This window comes from Aquarana catesbeiana, linkage group LG07 (genome assembly GCF_042186555.1).
Source record: "Aquarana catesbeiana isolate 2022-GZ linkage group LG07, ASM4218655v1, whole genome shotgun sequence".
In the NCBI taxonomy this organism is placed as follows: Eukaryota; Metazoa; Chordata; class Amphibia; order Anura; family Ranidae; genus Aquarana; species Aquarana catesbeiana.
The window spans coordinates 329,305,871-329,331,415 of record NC_133330.1 but is presented as its reverse complement, the minus strand read 5'-3'; the positions used below and the strand labels follow the sequence as shown (position 1 = coordinate 329,331,415).

Here is a 25,545-nt window from a genome sequence, read left to right as displayed (position 1 = left end):
GAACAGTGGTCCAATGGCAGCCCAGGAGACAGGACTTCCTATTACAGAGGCCGCCAAGTAAACATGAAATTCTCACTGTATGTAATCTGACAGCGCTCGTCCCGTTCCCCTCCTCTCCCCTCCGAGGCAGCTAAAATTGAAGTATCGGCGTATAACACGCACACACTATTTGCGCCCGATTTTCATGGTGAAAAATTGAGTGGTATACACCAATAAATACAGTATTCACCTCCATAAGGATTTGCGACCAATAGGCAGAGATTACCGGGCAGGACCAAAAGATGTGAATGTAATCCCCGGGGGGAATGATCACAGCACTAGGAAAGAGAGGGCCTCATCTTGTGTACCCGAGTGGGAGTGAGATGAGTGAATGAGGCGGTCTCTCAAGGAGACCAGTATTTTAAATGGGAAGTTCCATATAGTCCAGCTCCAGAACATCCCAGACCCATTGCTGACGGAGCCTGGACAATTCAGGACAAAATGTAATTTTTGGTTGAGATACTCCCCCATAGGAAATCATACCTAAAGGAATGCAGATCCTGCCACTTTCCTCATTAGAGCCCTGCAGGTGAAGCAGCTGATTGATAATTATGTAACCACTCCCATTAGATGCACTTTACCACATGGACACAGAGAAACACACAGTGATTTCTTCAGAATAACAAAAGGTAGGAATCTGCCACAAAGTTTGTTAAAATCTCCGCAATGTACAGAGATCACCCAGAAGGGAATATTTTTTTTCTCAACATAAGTGGAGTAACCCTTTAACGAACATTTAACCCTCATGTGTGGTAACAGGGTCTCTCTAAGAGATGTTGGTTTAGCCATAACATTTTATTACAGGTCTCTGTTCTCCTGGGGAAAGGCTGCAGTACAATGACCTCTTCTGAACAATTCAATTAAACAGATTGTTTCCTCTCTGTATGGAGTGAGAACGATTGTTTGTTTTATTTATTCTGCTCAGGGAGGATGGAGGGGGGAGGGGGAATGTACAGGTAAATAGGATTGCTGTGTTGTGCTGTCGAGCTTTATGTGCCTTTTTATGTTCTAGGTTGTAGCGGATACGAATATAAGTGCCATCGCCAGTCAACTGGAGAGCATGTCGCTGAGCCAGAGCATGACTTCTGAGCACCCGAGCGAGGAGGCGGAGTGAGTACACGGCGTAAATCTTTGCAGAGCGGGCAACGGGTCTACACAGGAGTGCCCCATCCTCATTGGATAGAGTGGTGGCGCCTTTCAAGGAAACCTGTACTTAGATGTATGCTTTATATGGAGACCATCATTGCTGATCTCTAGTGACTGACCTGGGGAAAAAATGCAGATCAGGAGTTCTGAGTTTGTTCTGGCTTTAGAGTAAGGATGAACTCAGGCATGTTGGCAAGTCCATGTGCCCCCCAGGAAGCTGACTCTCCGCAGCGCTAATCACCGGCAGTGAGACATTTCCAGATCTGCAGCTGCACAGATTTGGAAATGTTTTACTACCTGTGATTAGTGCTGTGGAGTGTCAGCTTCCTGGCGGGCGCGGGCACGGGCACGTGGACTTGCGCACATGCCTGAGCTCATCCTTACAAGTCCACGTGCCCGCGCCCGCCAGGAAGCTGACACTTCGCATCGCTAATCGCTGGCAGTGAGACATTTCCAGATCTGCAGCTGCACAGATTTAGAATTGTCTTACTACTTGTGATTAGAGCTGCGGAGTGTCAGCCTCCTGGCGGGCGCAGGCACGTGGACTTGCGAACATGTCTGAGCTCACCCTTTAGAGATATAGTCAGGCAATTAAAGCCCAACTCGCCGCCGCCTCCCCTGCCAGCTGACCCTGCCCCCCACCCCACTCCCCCTCTGTATATTATGCTGTCTCTTTTATTGTAATATACTTGCATTCCTCGGTCTTCAGACCATTCAAAAGCAGAGGTGTAGCTTGAAGATTGTGGACCCTGATGCAAAAGTTGACTTGGGAGCCCCCCCACTACCATCCTTTGCTTCCAGTGCAAGCTTGCCCCCCCTCACTTTGTGTAGGTGAAACTGGAAGCTCAGAGGGGCCCGCAACAGGCCTGGCCCGGGCCCCTCTGAGTCTACTGAATTACCTATGCAGGGTGACATGGCAAGCGCTTTTCCCCAGTGACAGTGTATAACAGGGGTAGGCAACCTTAGAGAAGTGAAGATCTACCCGAACAACATGACATTGATCAGAGATCCCCGGAGTTCAGCCCCCCCCTTTTTTTTTAAAGAAAATAATTAGCAAGGCCTAACTAAATAGTAAGGAAAGTTTTTAGAAAAATATAATAAAACAAAATATCACTGTAAGAATATAAACTTGGCCTACCTTAAAAGTGGACAGTATCAGTCAGTAGAGCATTGGACGGTGTCATTAGGGCAATGAATTATGTCAATAGCTTTTCTTTTCTTTTTTCTTTTTTTTTAATTATTATTTCATAGCCCCCAACTGTCCCCAATTTCGAGGGACTGTCCCTGATTTGGAGCAATGTCCCTCTGTCCCTCATTCCTCCTCATTTGTCCCTCATTTTGGTCTGATCCATATAGTTGTATATAAAAGGCACTTTTTATCTTTCAAAAAGTGTTTCCCAGAGCTAAACCTTTCATCTGATTTCTAAATGGCTGCGTTTGTAAATTCCAAAAGCCAATATAAAGGAATAGTAGTGGTAAAAAAAGCACGTGTGGGTTTAACCAATCTTGGTTTTTTGTACAATTCTCCTTTAAGGGGGTGTGACAGGGGGTGTGTCCTATGCCTGCATACTTTTGCTGATAGGTGTCCCTCATTCCCATCTTAAAAAGTTGGGAGGTATGTTATTTACATTTTTATTTTTTTTTGGGAGTCTCGTTGGGGAGGCTTTGGTGAAATATCCGGGGTCTAGACAGACCCCTGGTGTCTCACCTTTCAGACAGGGAAAGGGACTGAGGACAGAGATTCCCCAGTCCCTTGCTCTGCAGCCTCAGCTGCACTGGACAGCGAATGAACTTGAAGTGATCTGTGCTAAGCAGTTTCTTTCATTCACAGACTGAAACATAGTAAACGCGGTTTACTATGCTTCAGTTACGAATGGACACACACTAAACGATTGGTACCCTTCACTTACTGTGGAAGGGGCCAGTAAATGACATGTATTTACCAGCCCCATCCACTGCTCTCCATCCTAAAAGCATACTCTGTAGCAACCATCAGGAGAGGAGGGGAGGGAGTCGGCAGCGCTGCGGGAGGGGGACCAGGGGAGCACACAAGGGGGGCCTGAGCAGCAAGAGGAACAGGGACAGCAGGAACAGCATTTACTAGAACTTATCGGCTGTATTTTCCTGCAGCAGTTGAATGACGGCGGGAGGAGGAGTAGAAGCAGGCCTGATCGGTTCTAGTAAATGCTGCCCCTGCCGCCCCTCCTGCCTCTTGCTGCCCAGGCCCCCTGGAGCATGAGCGCCCTACGATCCCCTTTTGCTATGCCCATGGTCCAATGATGACACATAGGGGCCTATCCCCTTTCAATCTTCTCCTGGTGGTGAGCGGTCCTCCAGGTGATGACGCTGATGATGTCAGCGCCACTGTCTGCATCAATAAATATACCGTGAATGAAGGGGGCCCTGCTGACATGCCCTCAGTGGCGGGCCCATGACCCCCTGCATTAAGAGTATTTTCCTCAGTCTTCTGGGTTTAGTGAGGTTGGGTGACATCTTGTGGCAGAAAAGAAGTACTGCGGTTGACAGCTGCAGGTTAAAGGTGATTTTTTTTGCAGCCAGAATGACTTTTTTTATGATTTTAAAACTGTCTTTTTTTTATAGGAGTTGGGCTTGAAGCATTTTCAGGAGTATATTAGCAATGGCTAGCCTCTGGATTTCTCTCAGGACACCTTTCCTTTTAATAGCCATTTAGATTTTTGCTTTCAAATTTAAGCCAATGATAGAAAATGTATATAAAGTTAAATAGAAAACTCTATATCCGTATATCTCATTTGTGCTTTCTGACCGTAAACATTTCCAAAGGGAATCTAAACTGTAATTTATTATATAATCAGTAAATGTAAATTATTATCATTGTAACATTCATGTAAAATCATATTGGGTGTGACTTTCCCACGTTTCTTTGCTGTACCATATTTTAAGTCCATATATATATCTCCTTACCAGCGAATGTGATTATTTTCCTTGCTTGACTGTTAGCTTGAGCTTGGTTAGCCTTTAAAATCCAGCTGGGATGGTGGGAACCCCTCATAATGGGCACAGCAGGTGTACAGACCTGGGAACTCAGTACAGGGATGGTGGGAACCCCTCATAATGAGCACAGCAGGTGTACAGACCTGGGAACTCAGCACAGGGATGGTGGGAACCCCTCATAATAGGCACAGCAGGAGTACAGACCCAGTAACTCAGCACAGGGATGGTGGGAACTCCTCTAATGGGCACAGAAGGTGTACAGACCCGGAAGCTCAGCACAGGGATGGTGGGAACCCCTCATGGATACAGCAAGTGTACAGAGCCAGTAACTCAGCACAGGGATGGTGGGAACCCCTCATAATGGGCAGAGTAGATAATATACTAGTTTTGGGTGGACTTACCATCTGCAGAATAACAGAAGAAAGGTACATGACCTCTTGTCAGGCAGTTTCCTGCAGGTGTAATGATTAATTCATTCTATGTTGTCACTCAGCAGATCCCCTGTGCCAAAGATCATTCTCCTGGAGAAAGGAGCGGATGGGCTCGGGTTTAGTATCGTCGGAGGGTACGGAAGCCCTCATGGAGATCTGCCAATCTATGTCAAGACTGTATTTTCTAAGGTGAGTTTTTTTTTTTTTTTTTTATACATCTACAGATGTGAGATCTGTTATAGAGCATCCGCGGAGATACACTGAGAGCTGCATGGGGTCTGCCTGCACAAAATATGCAGTTCACCTCGTCATACACAAAATGTACAGATATGCCCCCGCTGCTTTGTTCAATCATATGCATATGAGAAAGAAACGCTATTTAAAATTCCTAAAAATCCACAAATTTTGCAAAAAAAAGCGAAGGAATGGCCAAATAAAGGATCGGAGCAACTCATTGTGAGCCTGTCCGCTATCTGTCCAGACAGGCCAAAAACAAGAAGTGATGTTAAGACAGCTTGTCATACAGGGACCGAGGCCACCAAGTGTTTCCTTTACACGGAGGGAATTAATCACGAATGTCAGAGATCGGTATTGCAGAACAGCAACTCAATACAAATTTGCAATTCTAAGCTCCCGCTCTTATTTTGAGCGATTCACGATTCAGTGACCTAGAATTGCCTTCAGCATTATTATTGAGTTAGGAAAACACCACTGTAAGAATTGGCAAGGGTGTCTGCGTATTGAGCAAACATACAGGATAGTGGTTTATGTTTTTTTTTCTAAATCGGGCAAAATGAATATTTCACTAATATTTGAAGCAGCTTTTGCCAACCAGGGTTCAATGGAACCTTCGGGTTCCACCAGAGATTGTTAGGGGTTCCTTGAGCTGTGGCTGATTGAGCTTCCATTTGATGATATTTGATATTTATATATTTATATATGATATTTGATGATAATCATTTGATTTGATGCTGGTATGGTTCTGGGTCCATCGCTACTTGGGAGAGCCAGTGGCATGACACCGAGCTCCTTTCAGAGGGTGGCATTTGCACCACCACTGTAAGGGGGGCACACAGCCTGCGTTTGGGAACAGAGGCTGTCTCCATACAGACGCCTTTGTCCTAATGGGAATGAATGGCACTGCCTGCATGAGTATGCATGATACAACTGTGCATCCCGGTGCAGGAAAAAATGGCACTTAAAGTGTTTCCCCAGCACTTCACATTCCTGATATGTGCCTGCTGTGCCATGTACTTGTATGAAAAAGTATCCTGTTCCCTCTGTATTGCTGCTTTTGTGTGAAATCCCTGGTGTGCCTGCCAGTCCCTCTGCTTTCCTATTAAAAACTGACCACACTAAGCAGGAGAAAACATTGTGGTCAGCTGTGCTGGGAACTCGGTGTGCTCTCCAATAATCAAACCTGTCCTGACATGCCCCCCCCCCTGCACAGCCATTCACTGGGAAGAGCAGTGTGCTGCTGTTTCTCCTCCACCCCAGCTCTTATGCAGCTGAGAACAGAGGGAATGTGATCTCTTATAAAAAAAGGAAAAAGGAATTTATAATGTGCACATAGCCATGTGCATATCAGCGTACAACTTACCGTGTATCTCAAAACGAAACATATCTAACTATAGTTAAAACTAACTAACGACATTTTCTAGTACCCAGTTTTCACACGGTAGGATAATGTTAGGAGATATCTATTCCTGTAGGACCTCTCATCCCTCTTATATGTCTGAGCCGGACGTTACAAGGACAGCTAGGGTGGAGTGTGATCACTTTGACCTCTGGACTAACGCCACCGCTCACTTGTCTGGGGCCTGGACCCCAGGGCCAGGTAGGTATTCAGGGTATCTAACCAGGGCAGTCCCCAACAGGCTGATCATCCGTCGTGGACTCTGAGTCTGTCTACAAGTGCCAGACTTTTTAATGTTTCTTGGGGCATCCTCGGGATAAATATGTTGCTTTGTAGAGGGGTATCATTGTGTTAATTCATGTTTTCCACGATGACAAGGTGGGGGGGGGGGGGGATTGGCTGACTTCCATTTTAGTACAATTGCTTTCCTTGCGTAAAATAATAGGATCCCTATTAGAATGCGGGTTGCTTTAGCCAACGCCAGCTGTTCCACAAGGCCAAGGAGACAGACACTGATTGTCAGAGGAATAAGTATGGTAGTCAATCCATGGATAAATTGGGTTACCTCCCGCCAATCCATATGCGTATGCTTAAGGCCCCTTTCACACGAACGGACCGTTCGGGTCCGCATGTCAGTTTTTTCGGCGGACCTGAGCAGCAGTCCATGCAGGTCTATGGAGAGACGGATGTCAGCGGTTACCATGTCCGCTGACATCCGATCCGCTAAAATCAGACGTATGGCCCTACATTCGCATCCGTCCTGGCGGATTGGATCGGATGAGTTGCTGCCCGTTTTTGTCCGATCCCTCCATAGGAATCGGCACTGCTCTGACAGGCCCCTCCCCGCTCAGTGAGCAGAGACGGACCTGTCATCCGCCGGCTCAGCGGAGTTCAACGGAGAGATCTCCTGCTGAGCTGGCGGACAGAGCTGAGCGGATCCGCCTCGTGAGAATGAGGGCTAATGCTGAATCAATCAAAGGCTGCCAAAGATCCTAGAATTGGGTGGGCAGGGAAATGCCAACAACCGCGGCACCAATGGATTGCAGGGGAAGCAAACTGGAGCTAGTGGGACTTATAGGAAATATAGGGACAACATGTTCACTTGCCTAATATATCCCACCCACCTTCAGGTGCTATTGTTACCAGATAATGAAAAATATATAAAACAGCGCTAGCAGCCTATATCAAGCCATATACATCCTAATAATTTATTATGGATGTATATTGCTTATTATAGGCTGCTAGCGCTGTTTTATATACTTTTCATTGCTTTAAGGCTGTAGCGCCTTTGTGCAGCAGCTGCGGTCTTCCTATTAATGTTCATTCATTTTTGTTTATTCATATTTCACTATTTGAGTTAACTCTCCAGTGAGAGTTTTTGAATTAGATATATTGTTTTTTTTTTTCTACCCCACCTCATCACGTGCTGGGGTTGTATGTTTGTTATTTGTGATGTTTTTTTTTTTTTTTTGTATGGAAAATGTAATAATAAAAATGATTTAATTACAAAAAAAACAAAAACAAAAAAAAAGATATATTGTTACCAAATGTTATTCACTTTACCTGTCAGTGGTCACAATGTTATGGCAGATGGGTGTATGTCCATAATTCTAGAACAGAACCGGGTAAAAACATGCAACAGAGCTAGCAAAATTACCTAAAAAATACCCGCAGATCGTATAGTTGATGATTTTTTTTTTCTTACAGCAGAACTTCACCCAAAAATGAAAGTTTCACCTTTCTCCCCCCATCATATTTGGAAATGCTTTTTTTAGGGGGTGGAGGGGGGGGGGGAGCGGACACCTAGTTTTGACAAGTACCCGCTCCCTACTTCTGCTCCTCCTCCTCCTCCCTGCTCGTGACCTCTTGGGACATGTAACAGGTCCCAGGAGGCTGCCGAGCCATCCAGATAGCGCAGAGCGGCTCACGCATGCGCAGTGGGGGACTGGCTCTGAAGATCCTCTTTACCAGAGACAAGAGTGTCATTTTTTGGACTTTTGTTGCTGCACTTGCAGCAGTTGTGTGTATTTTACTTGCCTCGCTGTGTCTATAGTGATACTGCAGACAAGCAGATGAAATTCAATATTTCTAAAACGTATTTCTCTGGAAATCTTCTTGTCGTATTTAAATATTTAAAGCCTTGACGTTTTTTCCTTTATTAACATTTGCTTCCCTAGGGAGCTGCTGCGGTTGACGGCAGATTGAAACGAGGAGACCAGATCCTGGCGGTTAATGATGAGAGCCTAGAAGGCGTCACGCATGAAGAGGCGGTGGCCATCCTAAAGCGGCAGAAAGGCAACGTCACTCTAACCGTGTTATCGTAACGGGAGGGGGGGAGCCGCGATGAAGGGGCTGCGGAGACATCAGGACTTTAGTTGTATGGGACTGCTGCGGTGGGATTCCAGACCTGAGCTGCTGTCGGGGGGCCAGACTGGGAAAGGGACCACTTGTGAATTATGTGGGGACTGAACAGTTCCCCCCCATTAGTGCAATATCACCACTGTGCAAAGCATGCTGGGACTTATAGTTCCCCAGCAGCTTGAGAACCGCGGGTTGCTATTGGTCTGTGTCTTCGCTTCTCGCCGTATTATAATTTCTCCATCTCTGACTTCAGTGTACAATATAAAGCACATGAAACGCATCGTCACCTTATTACCTTAATAGCTGATAAGTCTTCCAGCCATCTAATGTAACATTGTGCATTCCTTCCCCCACATTCCGGCTCTCATTCTTTCCTATTTTGTTTTTGTTCATTGATGTATAATTTAGACATTTTTTAGCTCTGGAGGTCATTATTAGTCATAGGGACGTCAGCCAAAATATCCAGCTATTAATGTATTGCAATCTGCCTCCGCCAATCAAAGCACCTTCAATGGGAACCAAGACCTGTCCAAAGATGGTGCTCAGAGCTTCCTGTGCCCCCCCAGTAAAAACGATTGCAAAGTGGGTGCCCTAAGCTTGTATGGGGTTTAAAGCTTAAAGCGGACCTAAAGTAATTTTTTCATATTTCCATCTATTAAATCTTCTGCTCTTGTTGTTGTTTTAACTTTGGATAGTAAAACATTTTTTTTTTCTGCCAGTAAATACCTTATACAGCCCACTTCCTGTTTCTTGTCCGGTCATTAGCCTAGGCTTATGACATCACGCACAGCTCTCTCTCTTACTCTCGTGAGAGTTTGCCAGGAACGGAGGGGGGATGAGTCATAAGAGGGCCAATGAGAGCTGCAGAGCTGGAGGCGTGCCTCTGTGTAAATCCAGGAAGTGAACAGGCAGCAGCTTCAGCTGCCCACAGTTAAAATAGATGCAGCCAGACTTGGTGGAGGGAGATTTCTGCAGCATATTTGACAAGTACAGAATCCCAGTATATATAAAATAACCTGCAAAGTGGTTGGAGGGAAGCTTCAGAATGTTTTTATCACAAATTATGTGAGCAGACTGCAGTCCCTCTTTAATGCAATAGGCTGCACACACCTATGAGTGGAAAAAGCAATAATCCGAGAACCCAGCTTCAAGAGAGGGGGGCATCTCTAATGTGGGCGGGGCAGTGACACAAGTGCTGCTGGGAAATATCAACAGTGGAGTTAGAAAAATCCAGGGAAGGTGTAAATGACATCAGTATAACCAATATCAGTTCTGAATGGTAGCAGGGATAGGAAGGTAGAGGCGGCCACCCTATTGTGACACACCCATTACCACCCACCCCACCATCCCCATCCCCATCCCCATCCCCATTCCCATCCCCATCCCCATTCCCATCCCCATCCCCATCCCAATTCCCATTGTCTTCCTACTGTTCTGCCCTTCCTAAACTGCACAATATGTATAGATGAATTGTTCTGTGCTGCCAGGTAATCATTTCTACTGTTCTTGCTGTAGACTTCAATATATGTATATAATGTATGGATTGATAGAGATATATTCTATTTAAGAGGGAGACCTTGCAAGAAATTGAATTGTATCCGCCATGTTCATTCACTGATTGGGTAATTTTCCTTTGCTGCTAGTTTTTTTTTTTTTTTTTTTTTTTTTAGGCCCTCTGGTGGTGGAAAGTAGCATTGCACTGGTACTGACCTGCAAGGGCTCATGCATCAGACGTATATTGGGAGACAGAGAGCCTGGTGGCGTTGGTTTGATACACATTAGCGGGCGCAGGGCAAGTCTCAGTTTTGGGGTAACGCTAGATTGTAAACTAGGAACTCTGCTGCAGTAAAGGGGCCAAACAAGGTAAATAAAATCACCTTTAAAAGAAAAACCTGTACAGAGGCCACTGATGACTTCATGAAAATGCAACTTACCTGGCTAATACTGGCCAAAGTACTTACTCTGTCACTGACCTGGAACAAGCATGCAGCTAGTGAAGTCTGAGGAAATTCAGATCTCTAGATCTACGCGTTTGTTCTAACTTAGTAACTCTGTGGTTGTATAACCGCCAAGAAACCAGCATTTTCAAAAGGAGAGTTCAGTAATGGCCCATGTATTTTCTCTGTAGAGGTTTTGCCGCCATTTCTTCGATGGAGACCAGAGGTCTTCTGACGTATTTATTCAAATGGAGACTTTCTCAAAGGTAATATTTATATAGGTGCTCCTTGACCCCTTTCCCTTGGGCTCCTGTTACAGCATAGATGTGAGTAGGAATTCCTGGACTCTCCTAGCTTATATCCTAGAGGTGATTAGCAGCTCCCTGACTCCTCCCCTGAGCTCTGTTTACATCATAGAGGTGAGTAAATAGCCTACTGACTCCTCCCCTTAGCTCTGTTTACACCATAGAGGTGAGTAAATAGCCTACTGACTCCTCCCCTGAGCTCTGTTTACACCATAAAGGTGAGTAAATAGCCTACTGACTCCTCCCCTGAGCTCTGTTTACACCATAGAGGTGAGTAAATAGCCTATTAAGTCCTCCTCTGAGCTCTGTTTACACCATAGAGGTAGATAAAAGAGAATTCTGACTCCTCCCCTGAGCTCTGTGTATACCATAGATGTGAATAAGGACCATCCTGACTCCTCCCCTGAGCTCTATTTATGCCATAGAGGTGAGTAACTGGCCTACTGACTCCTTCCCTGAGCTCTGTTTACACCATAGAGCTGAGTAAATAGCCTACTGACTCCTCCCCTGAGCTCTGTTTACACCATAGAGGTGAGTAAATAGCCTACTGACTCCTCCCCTGAGCTCTGTTTACACCATAGAGGTGAGTAAATAGCCTATTAAGTCCTCCTCTGAGCTCTGTTTACACCATAGAGGTAGATAAAAGAGAATTCTGACGACTCCTCTGAGCTCTGTGTATACCATAGATGTGAATAAGGACCATCCTGACTCCTCCCCTGAGCTTTTTTTTTTACACCATAAATGTGAATAATGAGCCTTCTGACTCCTCCCCTGAGCTCTTTTTATGCCATAGATGTAAAAAAGGAGCCTCTGGACTCCTACCTTGAGCTCTGTTTACACCATAGAGGTGAGTAAATGGCCTACTGACTCCTCCCCTGAGCTCTGTTTACACCATAGAGTTGAGTAAATGGCCTACTGACTCCTCCTCTGCCATAGATGTGAATAAGGACCATCCTGACTCCTCCCCTGTGCTCGTTTTACACCATAAATGTGAATAATGAGCCTTCTGGCTCCTCCCCTGAGCTCTGTTGACACTATAGATGCGAATAAGGAGCCTCCTGACTCCTCCCCTGAGCTCTTTTTATGCCATAGATGTAAAAAAGGAGCCTCCAGACTGCTCCCCTGAGTGTTTTTTTACAACATTGGGGTGGATAAGGAGCCTTCTAACTACTGGGAACCATAAAGGTGGTTAGAAGTCTCTGGTTCCATCTCCCAGGGGTCTGCTTGACTACACAGTAGGGGTAAGCAGGAGTTCCCTGATGCTACCCCCTTGGCCTCTCCTTGCTTACACCATAGAGGGTCAATAGACCCCCCTGACCCCACCCACTTGTGCTCTCAGGTTATACTATGAGCGTGTACTGATCCCCCACATCCCCCCAGGTCTGCTTGCTTACACCATAGAACCATCCTCCTTGGTCATGCTGCAGTGAGGGGAGTGCCTTCTGGAAATGCAGGAGCCATTCACTCCTCTCTCCAGTGTGCATCATGCACCCCAAGTACAGCATAGAGGTGAATGTGGTGCCAATAATATTGAAGTCTGTATTCTGCATCAGCCACGGGCTACAAATCAGTTGCATGCTGTAGATTTTGATGCTTATGATCCCTTGGCAGGTCGCTTTTCACCACACTGAGAAGGTGCTGATCCTGAAGCACACAGCAGCAGATGGGCCTTAAAGCTACAGCTGTACATAGCAGCCAAAACATTGTCACATCTATTGTCTGAAGGCTTTTTTTTTTTTTTCCTTTTTCAAATTAATTCTAACATATTGAAGATGTAAAGAATCATTGTCCATCTTTTGCTCAGGTGAATTCTTTTATTTGCATATATATATGTTTATTTTATTATCAAAATTCTTCAGCAGTAAAGGGCCGAACTTATTGGATTTCACATTTCTGTAAACAAATAAAGTGAATATTTTATTATGCACTACAAATAAAAATAGTTGCTTATAGTGCGGTCTCTCTCGTGTGTGTCACTAGCTGCTTTCTGATAAAAAAAATATATGATGCTGCAATGAACCTTAAAATATGATTAATGCCAATGTTGTTCTTCAGTTTACCAAAAAATTTCAGCTGAGGTTTATTCTGCTTAAAGGCTCGCTCTGGGATGCGTTTTTAAGTCTTGATTACATAACATCCCGAGTCTTCTCCTCTTCTGTTTATTTCCTGGAAGGGTCCTTCTTTGAGTGTCCACGTCACTGTCACTGCTTGTGAGACGTGGCCACCAGCAGGGTCCTCTCAGAAAAAAGAGGACGCCGTCGTCACAGGGAGGCAGCAGAGGACTGGTGGTGTCAGGGCGCCATTGCAGTGCTGGATTGGTGTTCCCTCACACCTAAACTGGTGGCAATGAGGGACCTGAGCAGAGTAAGTATAGCTGAATTCACTAGTTATTGGGGCTGAAAAGACTATTAGGGATTACTCTAATACCCATGGATCGTCGACGTCTCATTGGACGAAACGTTTCAGTTGGAGCTATGGCGGTGACGTAATCACGCCCGCCAGGGTGCTGATTGTGCCCATCTGGTTTTGGCGCTTCTGAGCCTGATTGGCTCAGGGAAGACTTCAAGGCCATCAGGATCCTGCCTCAATCTTACCTTTTTAATTCTTTTGTTGCCTATCTGGTTTACATGCTATTTTTTTACTTGCCTTTGTGAGTAGTTTTTTTTATCTTAATAAATGCTGATATTTTATACTGCTGTACTATGAGCCCCTCCTTTGCATCCCTTCCTGAGCTCCATCTGTGGACTGCCTTGGCTATTTTGGAAACCCGTTCCTGATCCATGGATTGTGCCATCCATCCCATTGGAATTTCTTCCTAAGAACACAACCAGACCTCCATCTTTAAGGTCTTACCCGTCAGTAAGCTACTTGCGAGTGGGGTGCGCACCCAGGTGTGAAGTGGTATACACAGGATCATTGGATGTAGGTGTCTCATACAGTGTCTTGAAAAAGTATTCATCCCCCTTGAAACCTTCCACATTTTGTCATGTTACAACCAAAAACATAAATGTATTGGGATTTTATTTGATAGACTAACACAAAGTGGCACATAATTGTGAAGTGGAAGGGAAATGATGAATGGTTTTCAAAATGTTTTACAAATATGTGAAAAGTGTGGGGGGCATTTGTATTCAGCCCCCTTTACTCTGATACCCCTAACTAAAATCTAGGGAAACCAATTGCCTTCAGAAGTCACATAATTAATAAATAGAGTCCACCTGTGTGTAATTTAATCTCTGTAAAAATACAGCTGTTCTGTGAAGCCCTCAGAGATTTGTTAAAAAAACCTTAGTGAACAAACAGCATCATGAAGGCCAAGGAACACACCAGACAGGTCAGGGATAAAGTTGTGGAGAAGTTGAAACCAGGGTTAGGTTTAAAAAAAATATCCCAAGCTTTCAACATCTCACAGAGCTCTGTTCAATCCATCATCTGAAAATGGAAAGAGTATGGCACAACTGCAAACCTACCAAGACATGGCCGTCCACCTAAACTGACCGGCCGGGCAAGGAGAACATTCATCAGAGAAGAGCCAAGAGGTCCATGGTAACTCTGGAGGAGCTGCAGAGATCCACAGCTCAGGTAGGAGAATCTGTCCACAGGACAACTATTAGTCGTGTTCTCCACAAATCTGCCCTTTATGGAAGAGTGACAAGAAGAAAGACATTGGTGAAAGAAAGTCATAAGAAGTTCTGTTTGTGAGAAGCCATGTGGAGGACACAGCAAACATGTGGAAGAAGGTGCTCTGGTCAGATGAGACCAAAATTGAACTTTGTGGCCTAAAAGGAAAACGCTATGTGTGGCGGAAAACTAACACTGCACATCACCCTGAACACACCATCCCCACCGTGAAACATGTTGGTGGCAGCATCATGTTGTGGGGATGCTTTTCTTCAGCAGGGACAGGAAAGCTGGTCAGAGTTGATGGGAAGATGGATGGAGCCAAATACAGGACAATCTTAGAAGAACACCTGTTAGGTCTGCAAACAACTTGAGACTGGGGCGGAGGTTCACCTTCCAGCAGGACAACGACCCTAAACATACAGCCAGAGCTACAATGGAATGGTTCAGATCAAAGCCTATTCATGTGTTAGAATGGCCCAGTCACATTCCAGACCTAAATCACATTGAAAATCTGTGGCAAGACTTGAAAACTGCTGTTCACAGACGCTCTCCATCCAATCTGACAGAGCTTGAGATATTTTGCAAAGAAGAATGAGCAAAAATGTCCCTCTCTAGATGTGTAAAGCTGGTAGAGACATCCCCAAAAAGACTTGCAGCTGTAATTGCAGTGAAAGGAGGTTCTACAAAGTATTGACTCCGGGGGGCGCCATACAAATGTACCCCACATTTTTCATATATTTATTTGTAAAAAAAATGTAGAAAACCATTTATCATTTTCCTTCCACTTCACAATTATGTGCCACTTTGTGTTGGTCCATCACATAAAATCCCAATAAAATACATTTACGTCTTTGGTTGTAACATGACAAAATGTGGAAAATTTCAAAGGGGTATGAATACTTTTCCAAGGCACTGTACTTTACTTTATGGACTGTCTGCACTGAACATATATTGTTGGACTGCTTTGCATTGTGCACTTTGCCTATATACATTTTCTCTGGATGTTTTATGAATGCGTGACATGTTTATATTTGTTAGCTATATGTATGTGGATATATAGTGATTCCAGCTATCATCTGTTTCTGTTTTTTTTTTCAGTATTCCTCTTAACCCCATAGCCAAAGTGTGTGGCTACCAGGAGCATTGTGGGTATTTCATGTCATTAAATACTGCAGTGCGTCTATTATTTTTAATTGCACAGCTCCTGACAGGTATATTGATCAGCAAGGCACAAGCATAGTGCAGAACTACTAAGCAAAGGCCCTGTATATGTAATGAGCCAAGCTCATGGCGGCTTCCATCTTTCCAGAGAAGTACAGCTAACCCAAAGGAATGAATGGGGCTTCTGTAGAATGGAAAGAGATGCTGGTCAGAATATTTTCCTTGCAAAGTCTGAACTGAACAGTAAAGTTTGCTGGAATGGGGAGGAAGGTAAGTTTTCCAAGACAAAAATCACTTGTTGGGGGAATCGGGGGGAAGGTAAAGGATAATCTCAAGTTGTCCTTTAAAAAAAAAAATTTTGGGGGGGGGGGGGCAAGGGGGCACTCTTTAAGTCTAGAGGAAAAGAGATTTCATCTTCATCTCAAATACGGAAAGGTTTCTTCACAGTAAGAGCTGTGAAAATGTGGAATAGACTCCCTCCAGAGGTGGTTCTGGCCAGCTCAGTAGATTGCTTTAAAAAAAGGCCTGGATACTTTCCTAAATGTACAGAATATAACTGGGTACTGACATTTATTAGGTAAAGTTGATCCAGGGAAAATCCTATTGCCTCTCTGGGATCAGGAAGGAATATTTTCCCCTGCTGTAGCAAATTGGATCATGCTTTGCTGGGGTTTTTTGCCTTCCTCTGGATCATCTGTGGGTATAGGATTGTGTATATGGGATTGTATGATTTTTTTTATTTTTATTTTTTTATTTATTTTTTTTTTTTTTTTTATGGTTGAACTAGATGGACTTGTGTCTTTTTTCAACCTGACTAACTATGTAACTATGACTGTGTTAACCTCCCTGGCGGTATGATTATTTCTGATTTTAGGTGCTGAAAGCGGTACAATTACTTTGCATGGAAATTTGGCGTTTTATATTGTAGGTCTGTAATTCTTAACAATAACACACCTAAATCTGTCCAAACAAGAGTCTAGTAGATATCCCGGGTATGATAAAGTTTGAAACACAAAAACATAAATTATAATATAATAAATAAAAATAAATCATTAAAAAAAATAAAAATAAATAGTAATAAAATAAATTTCCCCACAATTCACTATCGCTCAATTCTGCAAGTGTTCTAATTTACTATCGCTGTTTTCTAGCTGGTCTAAAGCCACTTTTGACGTAAAGGGACACTTTTTGGTTGCTATGGACAATCTCCAGTTTCCAGGCAGAAAGAACAGTATATATAACATAAAACTGCATGCAGGGCATAGGACAAAGCACTGGGGACAAAAGGGATGTGAAATGATTTCATACAGTACTGTAATCTGTAAGATTACAGTACTGTATGTGTTATGCTTTTGACATTTTTTTTTAATTTGCCGCCAGGCTCCGCCCCCGTGCGTCGCGACGCTCGCAGGGAACGGAGCCCGGCACGGAGAGGCTTCGGAGGAGGACGGAGCCCACGGACACTGCGGGGGACATCGCAGAATCCCGGGGACAAGGTAAGTAAAGCCACACCAGGATCCTGCGATGTAATCCCGAGTGTGGCTCGGGGGTTACCGCTAATGGTCCTGATTTTTAACCCCGAGCCACACTCGGGAAAACCGCCAGGGAGGCTAATGCTACTAACAGACTGCATAATAAATAAATGGATGCCACAGAGTTTAGAAAAAGAGTATTGTGTCATTAATAGGTACCATCATCCTATGAATGTTTAAAGCGATATTGTTTGAAAGAGAGAACAGCTAGGACCCCTCCAATTGGGTCCTACCTCTTTCAGGAGAAAGGAGTTTAGGACTATAGCGGTACCAGAGAGGTATGGACAAGGGTATATAAAATCTTACAATTTATTGAAAAATAAAGCATTAAAAGGTCCATAATAGGACACCAATATAAATGAACAATAACATAATACAAGGATGTTTACAGCAATGTTGATAAACAAGTTTTTGTGTAGTGCCCACACAGGTAAGTGAAGGCGGTTATTTTAGTACTTGCGAACGTGACCTCTACAGTTTCGCGGTCAAGCCGCTTCTTCAGGAGGCGTCCTAGTACAATTTCTACAGAATAAAAGAATCAACATTACTAAAGCAGCTATACATTTAGATAAGTGTAGCAATGTAGTAAAGATGCAGAACATTGACATTGGAGAAAATAGTCATTGATTTGTATTGCACTCACAAACCTTAGCCCAAAGGGCTAGAACGACAGACTGCATCACATATTTTTATTTTGCTCATAGTTCTTTATTTATAACAAATGCTGAAATAGGCACATTTAGCAAGCCATACCAAGGCAAAGGGCTTTTTAATGGTAAGCAAACAATAATGTTATGTACATTAGATCATATTCAGGTATATACTGTAGGTAAGATATAGAAAATACTTAAAGATTCTATAGAGCTGTTTAAAATTTTAGAAGCAAAATGATTATACTGATGAGCCAAAATCAACATGCCTTATCGCTATCTGCCCACTAGATGGCAGACTTGCCTAGGTGTCATTTCTTAATTGGTCCTCCAGTTCCTGCAGGTTGTATGTATAAATCGTTTCAAGGTCATTTACATTTCCTCTGTAGGTGAGATCTGCACTGACTCGTTATTTATTTTTTTGGTTGCTAATTGATGTTCCGAATCTATTAAATGCATTTTCAAATAATGCTTAGAACCCTCTGACCTTACAAAACCTGGAGTAATCAGAAGCTGGAGATGACTTTGTTTCTACAAAAATGTCTGGCCTGCTATCCAAGAACAGAGAGAGCAGAACCATGATGCGGGTCCATGTTACAATGTATCTATAAAGACTTGACGTGTTAATCAGGTGCGCAGGGGTGGCGGCGCCTCCCCCCAAAGTTTTCACATGTTAGTCAATCATATATATTATCATTTATTTAAAAAAAAAATAAAAACTGTTCATATTCATTTGTTCGTTCATATGTGTGTGCGGCAGGGCACCAGACTAATGAGTGTCTATTAGGTCAGTAAACTTTTAACCACTTCAATACCGGGCATTTTCACCCCCTTCCTGCCCAGGCCAATTTTCAGTTTTCAGCGCTGTCACATTTTGAACGCGCGGTCATGCAACACTGTACCCAAATGACATTTTTAGCATTTTTCCCCCCACAAATGGAGCTTTCTTTTGGTGGTATTTGATCACCTCTGCAGTTTTTTATTTTTTGCGCTATAAACAAAAGAAAAGCGACAAGTTTGAAAAAAACAATATTTTTTACTTTTTGCTATAATAAATATCCCCATTTAAAAAAACAAAAAAAAAACAAACATTTTTTTTCCTCAGTTTAGGCCGATTATGTATTCTTCTACATATTTTTGGTTAAAAAAAAATCGCAATAAATGTATATTGATTGGTTTGCACAAAAGTTATAGCGCCTACAAAATAGGGGATAGATTTATGGCATTTTATGGGCACTGGTAAGGCTGCATATCATGGGCACTGGTAAGGCTGCATATCATGGGCACTGGTAAGGCTGCATATCATGGGCACTGGTAAGGCTACATATCATGGGCACTGGTAAGGCTACATTTCATGGGCACTGGTAAGGCTGCATTCCATGGGCGTGGGTAAGGCTGCATTCCATGGGCGCTGGTAAGGCTGCATTTCATGGGCACTGGTAAGGCTGCATATCATGGGCACTGGTAAGGCTGCATATCATGGACACTGGTAAGGCTGCATTCCATGGGCGTGGGTAAGGCTGCATTCCATGGGCGTGGGTAAGGCTGCATTCCATGGGCGTGGGTAAGGCTGCATTCCATGGGCACGGGTAAGGCTGCATTTTATGGGCACGGGTAAGGCTGCATTTCATGGGCACGGGTAAGGCTGCATTTCATGGGCTCTGGTATGGCTGCATTTCATGGGCTCTGGTATGGCTGCATTTCATGGGCACTGGTAAGGCTGCATTTCATGGGCACTGGTAATGGCTGCATTTCATGGGCACGGGTAAGGCTGCATTTAATGGGCTCTGGTATGGCTGCATTTCATGGGCACTGGTAATGGCTGCATTTCATGGGCACGAGTAAGGCTGCATTTCATGGGCACTGGTAATGGCTGCATTTCATGGGCACTGGTAATGGCTGCATTTCATGGGCACGAGTAAGGCTGCATTTCATGGGCACTGGTAATGGCTGCATTTCATGGGCACGGGTAAGGCTGCATTTCATGGGCACTGGTAATGGCTGCATTTCATGGGCACGAGTAAGGCTGCATTTCATGGGCACGGGTAAGGCTGCATTTCATGGGCACGGGTATGGCTGCATTTCATGGGCACGGGTAAGGCTGCATTTAGTTGGGGGGTCGGCGTGGGCGGGAAGCGTCACCTCCATGAAATGATTTTTCCACCTCTCTGATATTTAGTTTTTGAAGGTTGGGATGTCTGCATGGCAGCCTGAGTGTTCCCTGGCGTTCTGTGATTGGGGTTTCCCAGGGGGCTGCAGGAGCAGCATGCAACATTCTGGCCCCCAACGTCTACAACCAATTTCTTGTGAGTGCAGGGCATCATGGGCCCAACCCCTGCGGGGTCACCACCACAGTACCCTGCGCTCACAGTACAATGACGTAGAGAAGGTGGAAGGCTTCATCATGTTGGCATCGCTCTATGAACCACCCTGTGCTGGCAAAGTGTAAAAATTTGCATGTGGTTGAGGGCAAGGGCCATCTCCGGGGGAGGAACATAAGGAAGAATTATTGGCTGTGATATATAAAACTGTACAGCTGGTAACATGCAGATAGTGATCTATACTGGGTAAAGCCTTGAATTGACTTCATTTTCCACCGGTTGTCATTATATTGCTCAGTTAAGTTTGAGATCGTTCTCCTTGTGGCAGCGGTGACTTGTCATCCACCTTAATGATCGGGTCTTCTCAGTGACACATCGATCGCTCTGTCATGCTGCGACCAGCATAAACGAGAGATAAAATCAATGTCTGGCGTGGTGTGAGGATGAGTAGAACGAGGCCCAGACACAGGTGTGTGCAATAATGCTAACAATCGGTCAGTAATGACATCTTGGTTTACACAGCAGAGTCTTTGATAACATTGATATCTAAATATGAAAACGTTTCAAGACATTATCAGTGTATGAAATTTTATATATATATATATATATATATATATATATATATATATATATAGTGGATGGTTTTCCAACACGTCTGTGACTTTGTACCCCGTAATCGCAGATTCGGATAGAACAGAGAATTATATAATCACATCTCGCCTCCGACCACAAAGAATTTCTTCATTACAATTTCAGAAAAAAATGTGGCTATGCCAGGATCTAACCGTGATGCATCGGAGAAGAAAGGTTAAACAAATAGGACGTGTATTTGTACCTTTTATAAACATGACATAAGAGATCAGATTAGTAGTACCTAGGAAAAAAAAATTCTATACCCATAATGCAATAGGACTGACCCCCCTATTCTGCTCTATGTAAGCTGCAGTGCAGATACACAGTAGGGTCTGTTTATAAAAATTAGCCATTTTTCCTCCAGCGAAAAACACTGGTACATTTCATCTGCGTGAATTAAAACCGCATTCACTCATTAGTGTTGGGGATTTTTCACACAATGAAAAACTGTGGCTGTTGTGTGAGTGAGGCAAAATCAAATGCTCTTTGGTTTCCGAGAGAACTTTGCTGTTGGGTGAATGAAACGAATTCCAACGTTTGGCTCCTCCAGTGGATGATAAATGTTCTGATCGAATGTCCTTTTTCTCTTAGGGTCGAATGTTCTGTCAGGAGGCCAGCATCAGAAAACAACATGATTGTGCACCAATGTACAGAACAGGGTTGCCAGATGGCTGTGTGTGCAAGCAGGATTGGGCAAACATGCTAATTCACGTAAGCACTTTAATTCATGCAGACATGCTGCTTGGTTGTGTGTGTGCATGCACAGGCACACCCACCTAACCCCAGTCTTTACACTAGATGGCCTATAAAAGACAGAGCTGAACCAGGAAGTTGCTGGATGGTCTTCAGCTGTTTACCCTTACAACCCCGCATCTGTTCCTGTGATCTGCTTACCCATTTCTGACTGTGCCTGCCCCTAGACTTCTCTGCTTTGATTTCCTGTTGTGACCCGGCTTGAAAGTCACTCTATCCTTGTTTGCTTGCTTGTTGCTGACTCAGTTGGTTCCTGACCATGGCTTGTCTCTGCTGACTTCCCAGTGTGATCTTTGCCTGCCTCTAGACCCCCAATTCTATGAACTTCCTGGTGTGACCATGGGGTGCCTCTTGATCACAATTCTACTGGCTTCCTAGTGTGACCTTGGCCTGCCTCTTGAACATGATTTTACTGACTTCCCAGTATGACCATTGAATGCATCTTGACCGCGATTCTACTGGCTTTCTGGTGTGACGTTGGCCTGCCTCTTGACCATGATTTTACTGTCTTCCCAGTGTGACCTTGGCCTGCCTCTTGACCATGATTTTACTGTCTTCCCAGTGTGACCTTGGCCTGCCTCTTGACCATGATTTTACTGTCTTCCCAGTATGACCATGGCCTGCCTCTTGACCATGATTTTACTGTCTTCCCAGTATGACCATGGCCTGCCTCTTGACCATGCTTTTACTGGCTTCCTGGTGTGACTTTGGCCTGCCTCTTGACCATGATTATACTGGCTTCCTGGTGTGACTTTGGCCTGCCTCTTGACCATGATTATACTGGCTTCCTGGTGTCACATTGGCCTGCCTCTTGACCACGATTATACTGGCTTCCTGGTGTCACCTTGGCCTGACTCTTGACCATGATTCTACTGACTTACTGGTGTGACCATCACCTCAGCCTGCTTCCTGACCACAATTCTACTGACCTGGTGTCTCCTCAGTCTGCCTCCAAACCACAACTCTGCCTTGCCTGCTATCAGCTTTCTTTGTTGCTTGTTTACCACAACAATGCTTTTAGCCTGTCCTGTTGTAGATGCCAGGATCATCGTGGCATAAACACATCACTTCCAGATGTCACCAATGTTTACGTCAGGAATGGTGCTCCACCCACCGAGTGTGCAGCAGACATTGGGAGTCCCACACGGCACAAACTATCCTGTGCCACTTGTCCATCACATGGATGTTGATGGATAATGTCCCTGCCATATTTGGAAGCTACTTCCAGGTATTACATAAGCTTGGTGGTTGCGCTATGTGTATGTTCAGCTACTTACTTTTTACCTTTACATAATATTGGGGTTTTCTTGTGGTAAAATTAGCTGTACACTTGTTTTTGTCTTGAAGAAGCAGAAAAGTTCAGCGAAAAGTGTTGATGCTATGTATGTCTAAACAAGGCATCATTTTGAGGGTTTGCATGTGCGTATACATATAAGGAATGCCAGATTCTCTTCCGTGTAAAGAAACAAGTGCAGTCTTATGCACATGTGCATATCTCTGCCCATACAGCACAGGATAAATTCACAGGTATGCAAAAATTAGCATTCCCACTTGGCACTGGCGTCCAGCGGCCTATATAAACTAAAGCACTGCAGAATGAAGTTCCTGAGTGGTCTTCAGCTTGTCTCTGTTTTCCCAAGACCTGATCTGATTCTGCCTTACCGTATATGACCAGGCGTGCTTTCCAACTTACCTCTACATCCTGCCTTCTGGACTCTCTTCTGCCCTATACTGTTTGCCCAGCTTTTACTGTCCTCAGCTTCTTTCCTGGACTTTGTCTTTTACCTCCTGATTTGGTACTGCTCTGCCTGGCTGTTCCTGACCTTGGTTTGTACCTCAACTCTGCCTCTGTATTCTTGAACCGGTAACCTCACTGCCTGGCTGTGTCCACCCTCAGCAAGGGCCTCGACCTAGTTCCTGCAACTTGCTTTGGTACCATTTGTGTTCCTGTGCTTGGTTCATGATCTATGTATCTGGCTCCCTACTTATGGAGGTATGTAGGATGCGGGAAGGGGCAGGGGGGGTAGCTGGGTGTCACCATTTTGGATGTGTTGTCAGCAGCCCCAGCAGACTCATAGCTGTCAATCTTTAGTGAATACTTTGTTCCTCCCCCAGCAGCTACATAAAAGGCTATGTAGGGAAACAAGAGGGAGGGGTGGAGGAGCTAGGCCAACGTAGCCAGTATTTAGGCCCTCCCAAATGAAGAGAGACCTATGATGTACAAGGAGGGAAGGGGTTGTAGTAGGGAAATTCCTTTTCTGGTACATATTCTAGCAAGTTAAGGGGATCATTACAAGTAAATATTTTGGTCTCCTGTAATTTTTATTTAAGTTTGGTGACAGGATCTCTAGTTATGGTCACTCCAGATGAAGCAAATTCTGTGTTTAGATTTGGTGCGGCTCAGTAGGAAACGATGAAGAAAAAAGTAATTATATTTATTGAATTGACTGAAATTCTGCTCAGTGTGTTTACAGGTAAAACCTCATCTCCTGGGGACACGACCCGGTAGACACTATACAATGATTGCGTTAAAATTTCAGAGCGGTTATTGCTGCTGTTTAACGCTCAGGTGGCCAGACAGGCAGGCGCTTCATTAGAAAAGGACAGAAAGCTTTTCGATTTACCGTACGCGGATTAGTTCTGGTTTGCCTCACCACACATGGGGGAGGACGTCTCGGGTCACGTTTTTACATGGTCCTTGTGATTGGCAAAAAAAAAAAAAATACTATCCACGTCGGAGAGTTCTCCATTAACAGAGAAATTGTACAGCTTGTAAATCAGTTGTTACCCGCTCAGTGCTCCCCCCCGACAATGTCTTCATCTGCTTGGAAGTCAAGATTTGGATACTGCCATTCCCATGGTATGCAGAGGTGGATTTTCGATAAGGCGGCGGTGTTATGTGCTCAGACCTTTAGGTACATTCTATTACCCGGAATAGCTGTAGTTAGTACTTACAGAAGTGTTCCATACGGCGGGTTTAAAGCTGAACTCCAGGGACAAAACCACCAACAGCTGCTTATGTATAGCGCTGAGCCTGGAACACGTGTCAGAACTCCCAGGACCACAGAGGCAGACTGAGCTAGGACCAGAGACGCATACTGTATTGTGACATGATAGTTGCTTAATCGTTCTTATGTTAAATCTCAGCACAATCACTAAAATCCAATCCAAGTGTAGCGGCGTGCTGCCACTAGTAACATCAACCAAATCACCCCGCTGCCAGACCTCCATATATCAAAGGGTATATGGGATGACCATAGATCACATCACTTTGCCATCATGTTTATAGATTAGAACTTTGTTTGAGCCTGAAGGAATGATGCGCATGTATAACATCTACAGTCTCTTCCCTGCATCACCATGCAGACTATTGCTCCTCCTCTGCGTAACTCCTGCAGACAATTGCTTCCAGAACTTCCTCATCAATGACCATGTAAAGATGAGGCCTTCACCCATGACCGTGTAAAGGTGAAGTTTCCAGAAATCCTCTCCTCCTGCACAAACTTATACTGTTTCACATTAATTTCTTGTCACATCTTCTTCTGTATGCAGAAGAACCCACTCTGAATAGTTTCTAATGCTGACTCTGAGTTATTGCTGTAACTAGGCCAGAGGCCTGCAGTACCTCTCCCCGGAGGCCTAGTAGTTCAATAGTATGTGCTGAACAGTGGACTACTGTTCCCAGCTAGCAAATCATGTGCCCTCGGGCCACATCGATTTTACACTATTCCCCTCAGTCTCTCCTCTGATCCAGGACTCCTCATCAATGACCGTGTAATGATGAAGACTTCAGCAATGACTGTGTAAAGGTGAAGTTCCCTCAGACTTCCTGGCATGCCTCCACATCCAGCCCTCCAGTGTACAGTGGTACACTCACCGACCTTTCTCTGCCCCGAGTCCATGATGGAGAACTTAACCGGACCGTACGTTCCGACAGCTTCTCCTGCCCCTCTGCTCCAGGAATTCCTCATCAATGACCGCATAATGATGAGGACTTCACCAATGACCATGTAAAGGTAAAATTCCCTCATAGCCCTCCCAGG

At 44.4% G+C, this 25,545-nt stretch overlaps 1 protein-coding gene across 4 annotated transcripts in view; it reads left to right on the top strand.

Moving 5' to 3' along the window:
• Nucleotides 1-12,780, top strand: part of PATJ (PATJ crumbs cell polarity complex component) — a 407,721-nt gene extending 394,941 nt beyond the window's left edge. For 3 of the 4 annotated variants that reach the window (XM_073593830.1, XM_073593831.1, XM_073593833.1), the window contains 3 exons: nucleotides 1,052-1,149; nucleotides 4,652-4,778; nucleotides 8,403-12,780. In XM_073593830.1, the coding sequence (XP_073449931.1) occupies nucleotides 1,052-1,149; nucleotides 4,652-4,778; nucleotides 8,403-8,549 (372 nt within the window). In that variant the 3' untranslated portion in view covers nucleotides 8,550-12,780. The remainder of the gene's footprint in view (nucleotides 1-1,051; nucleotides 1,150-4,651; nucleotides 4,779-8,402) is intronic. The other variant, XM_073593832.1, reaches the window with a different exon arrangement.
• Nucleotides 12,781-25,545: the final 12,765 nt, after the last annotated feature.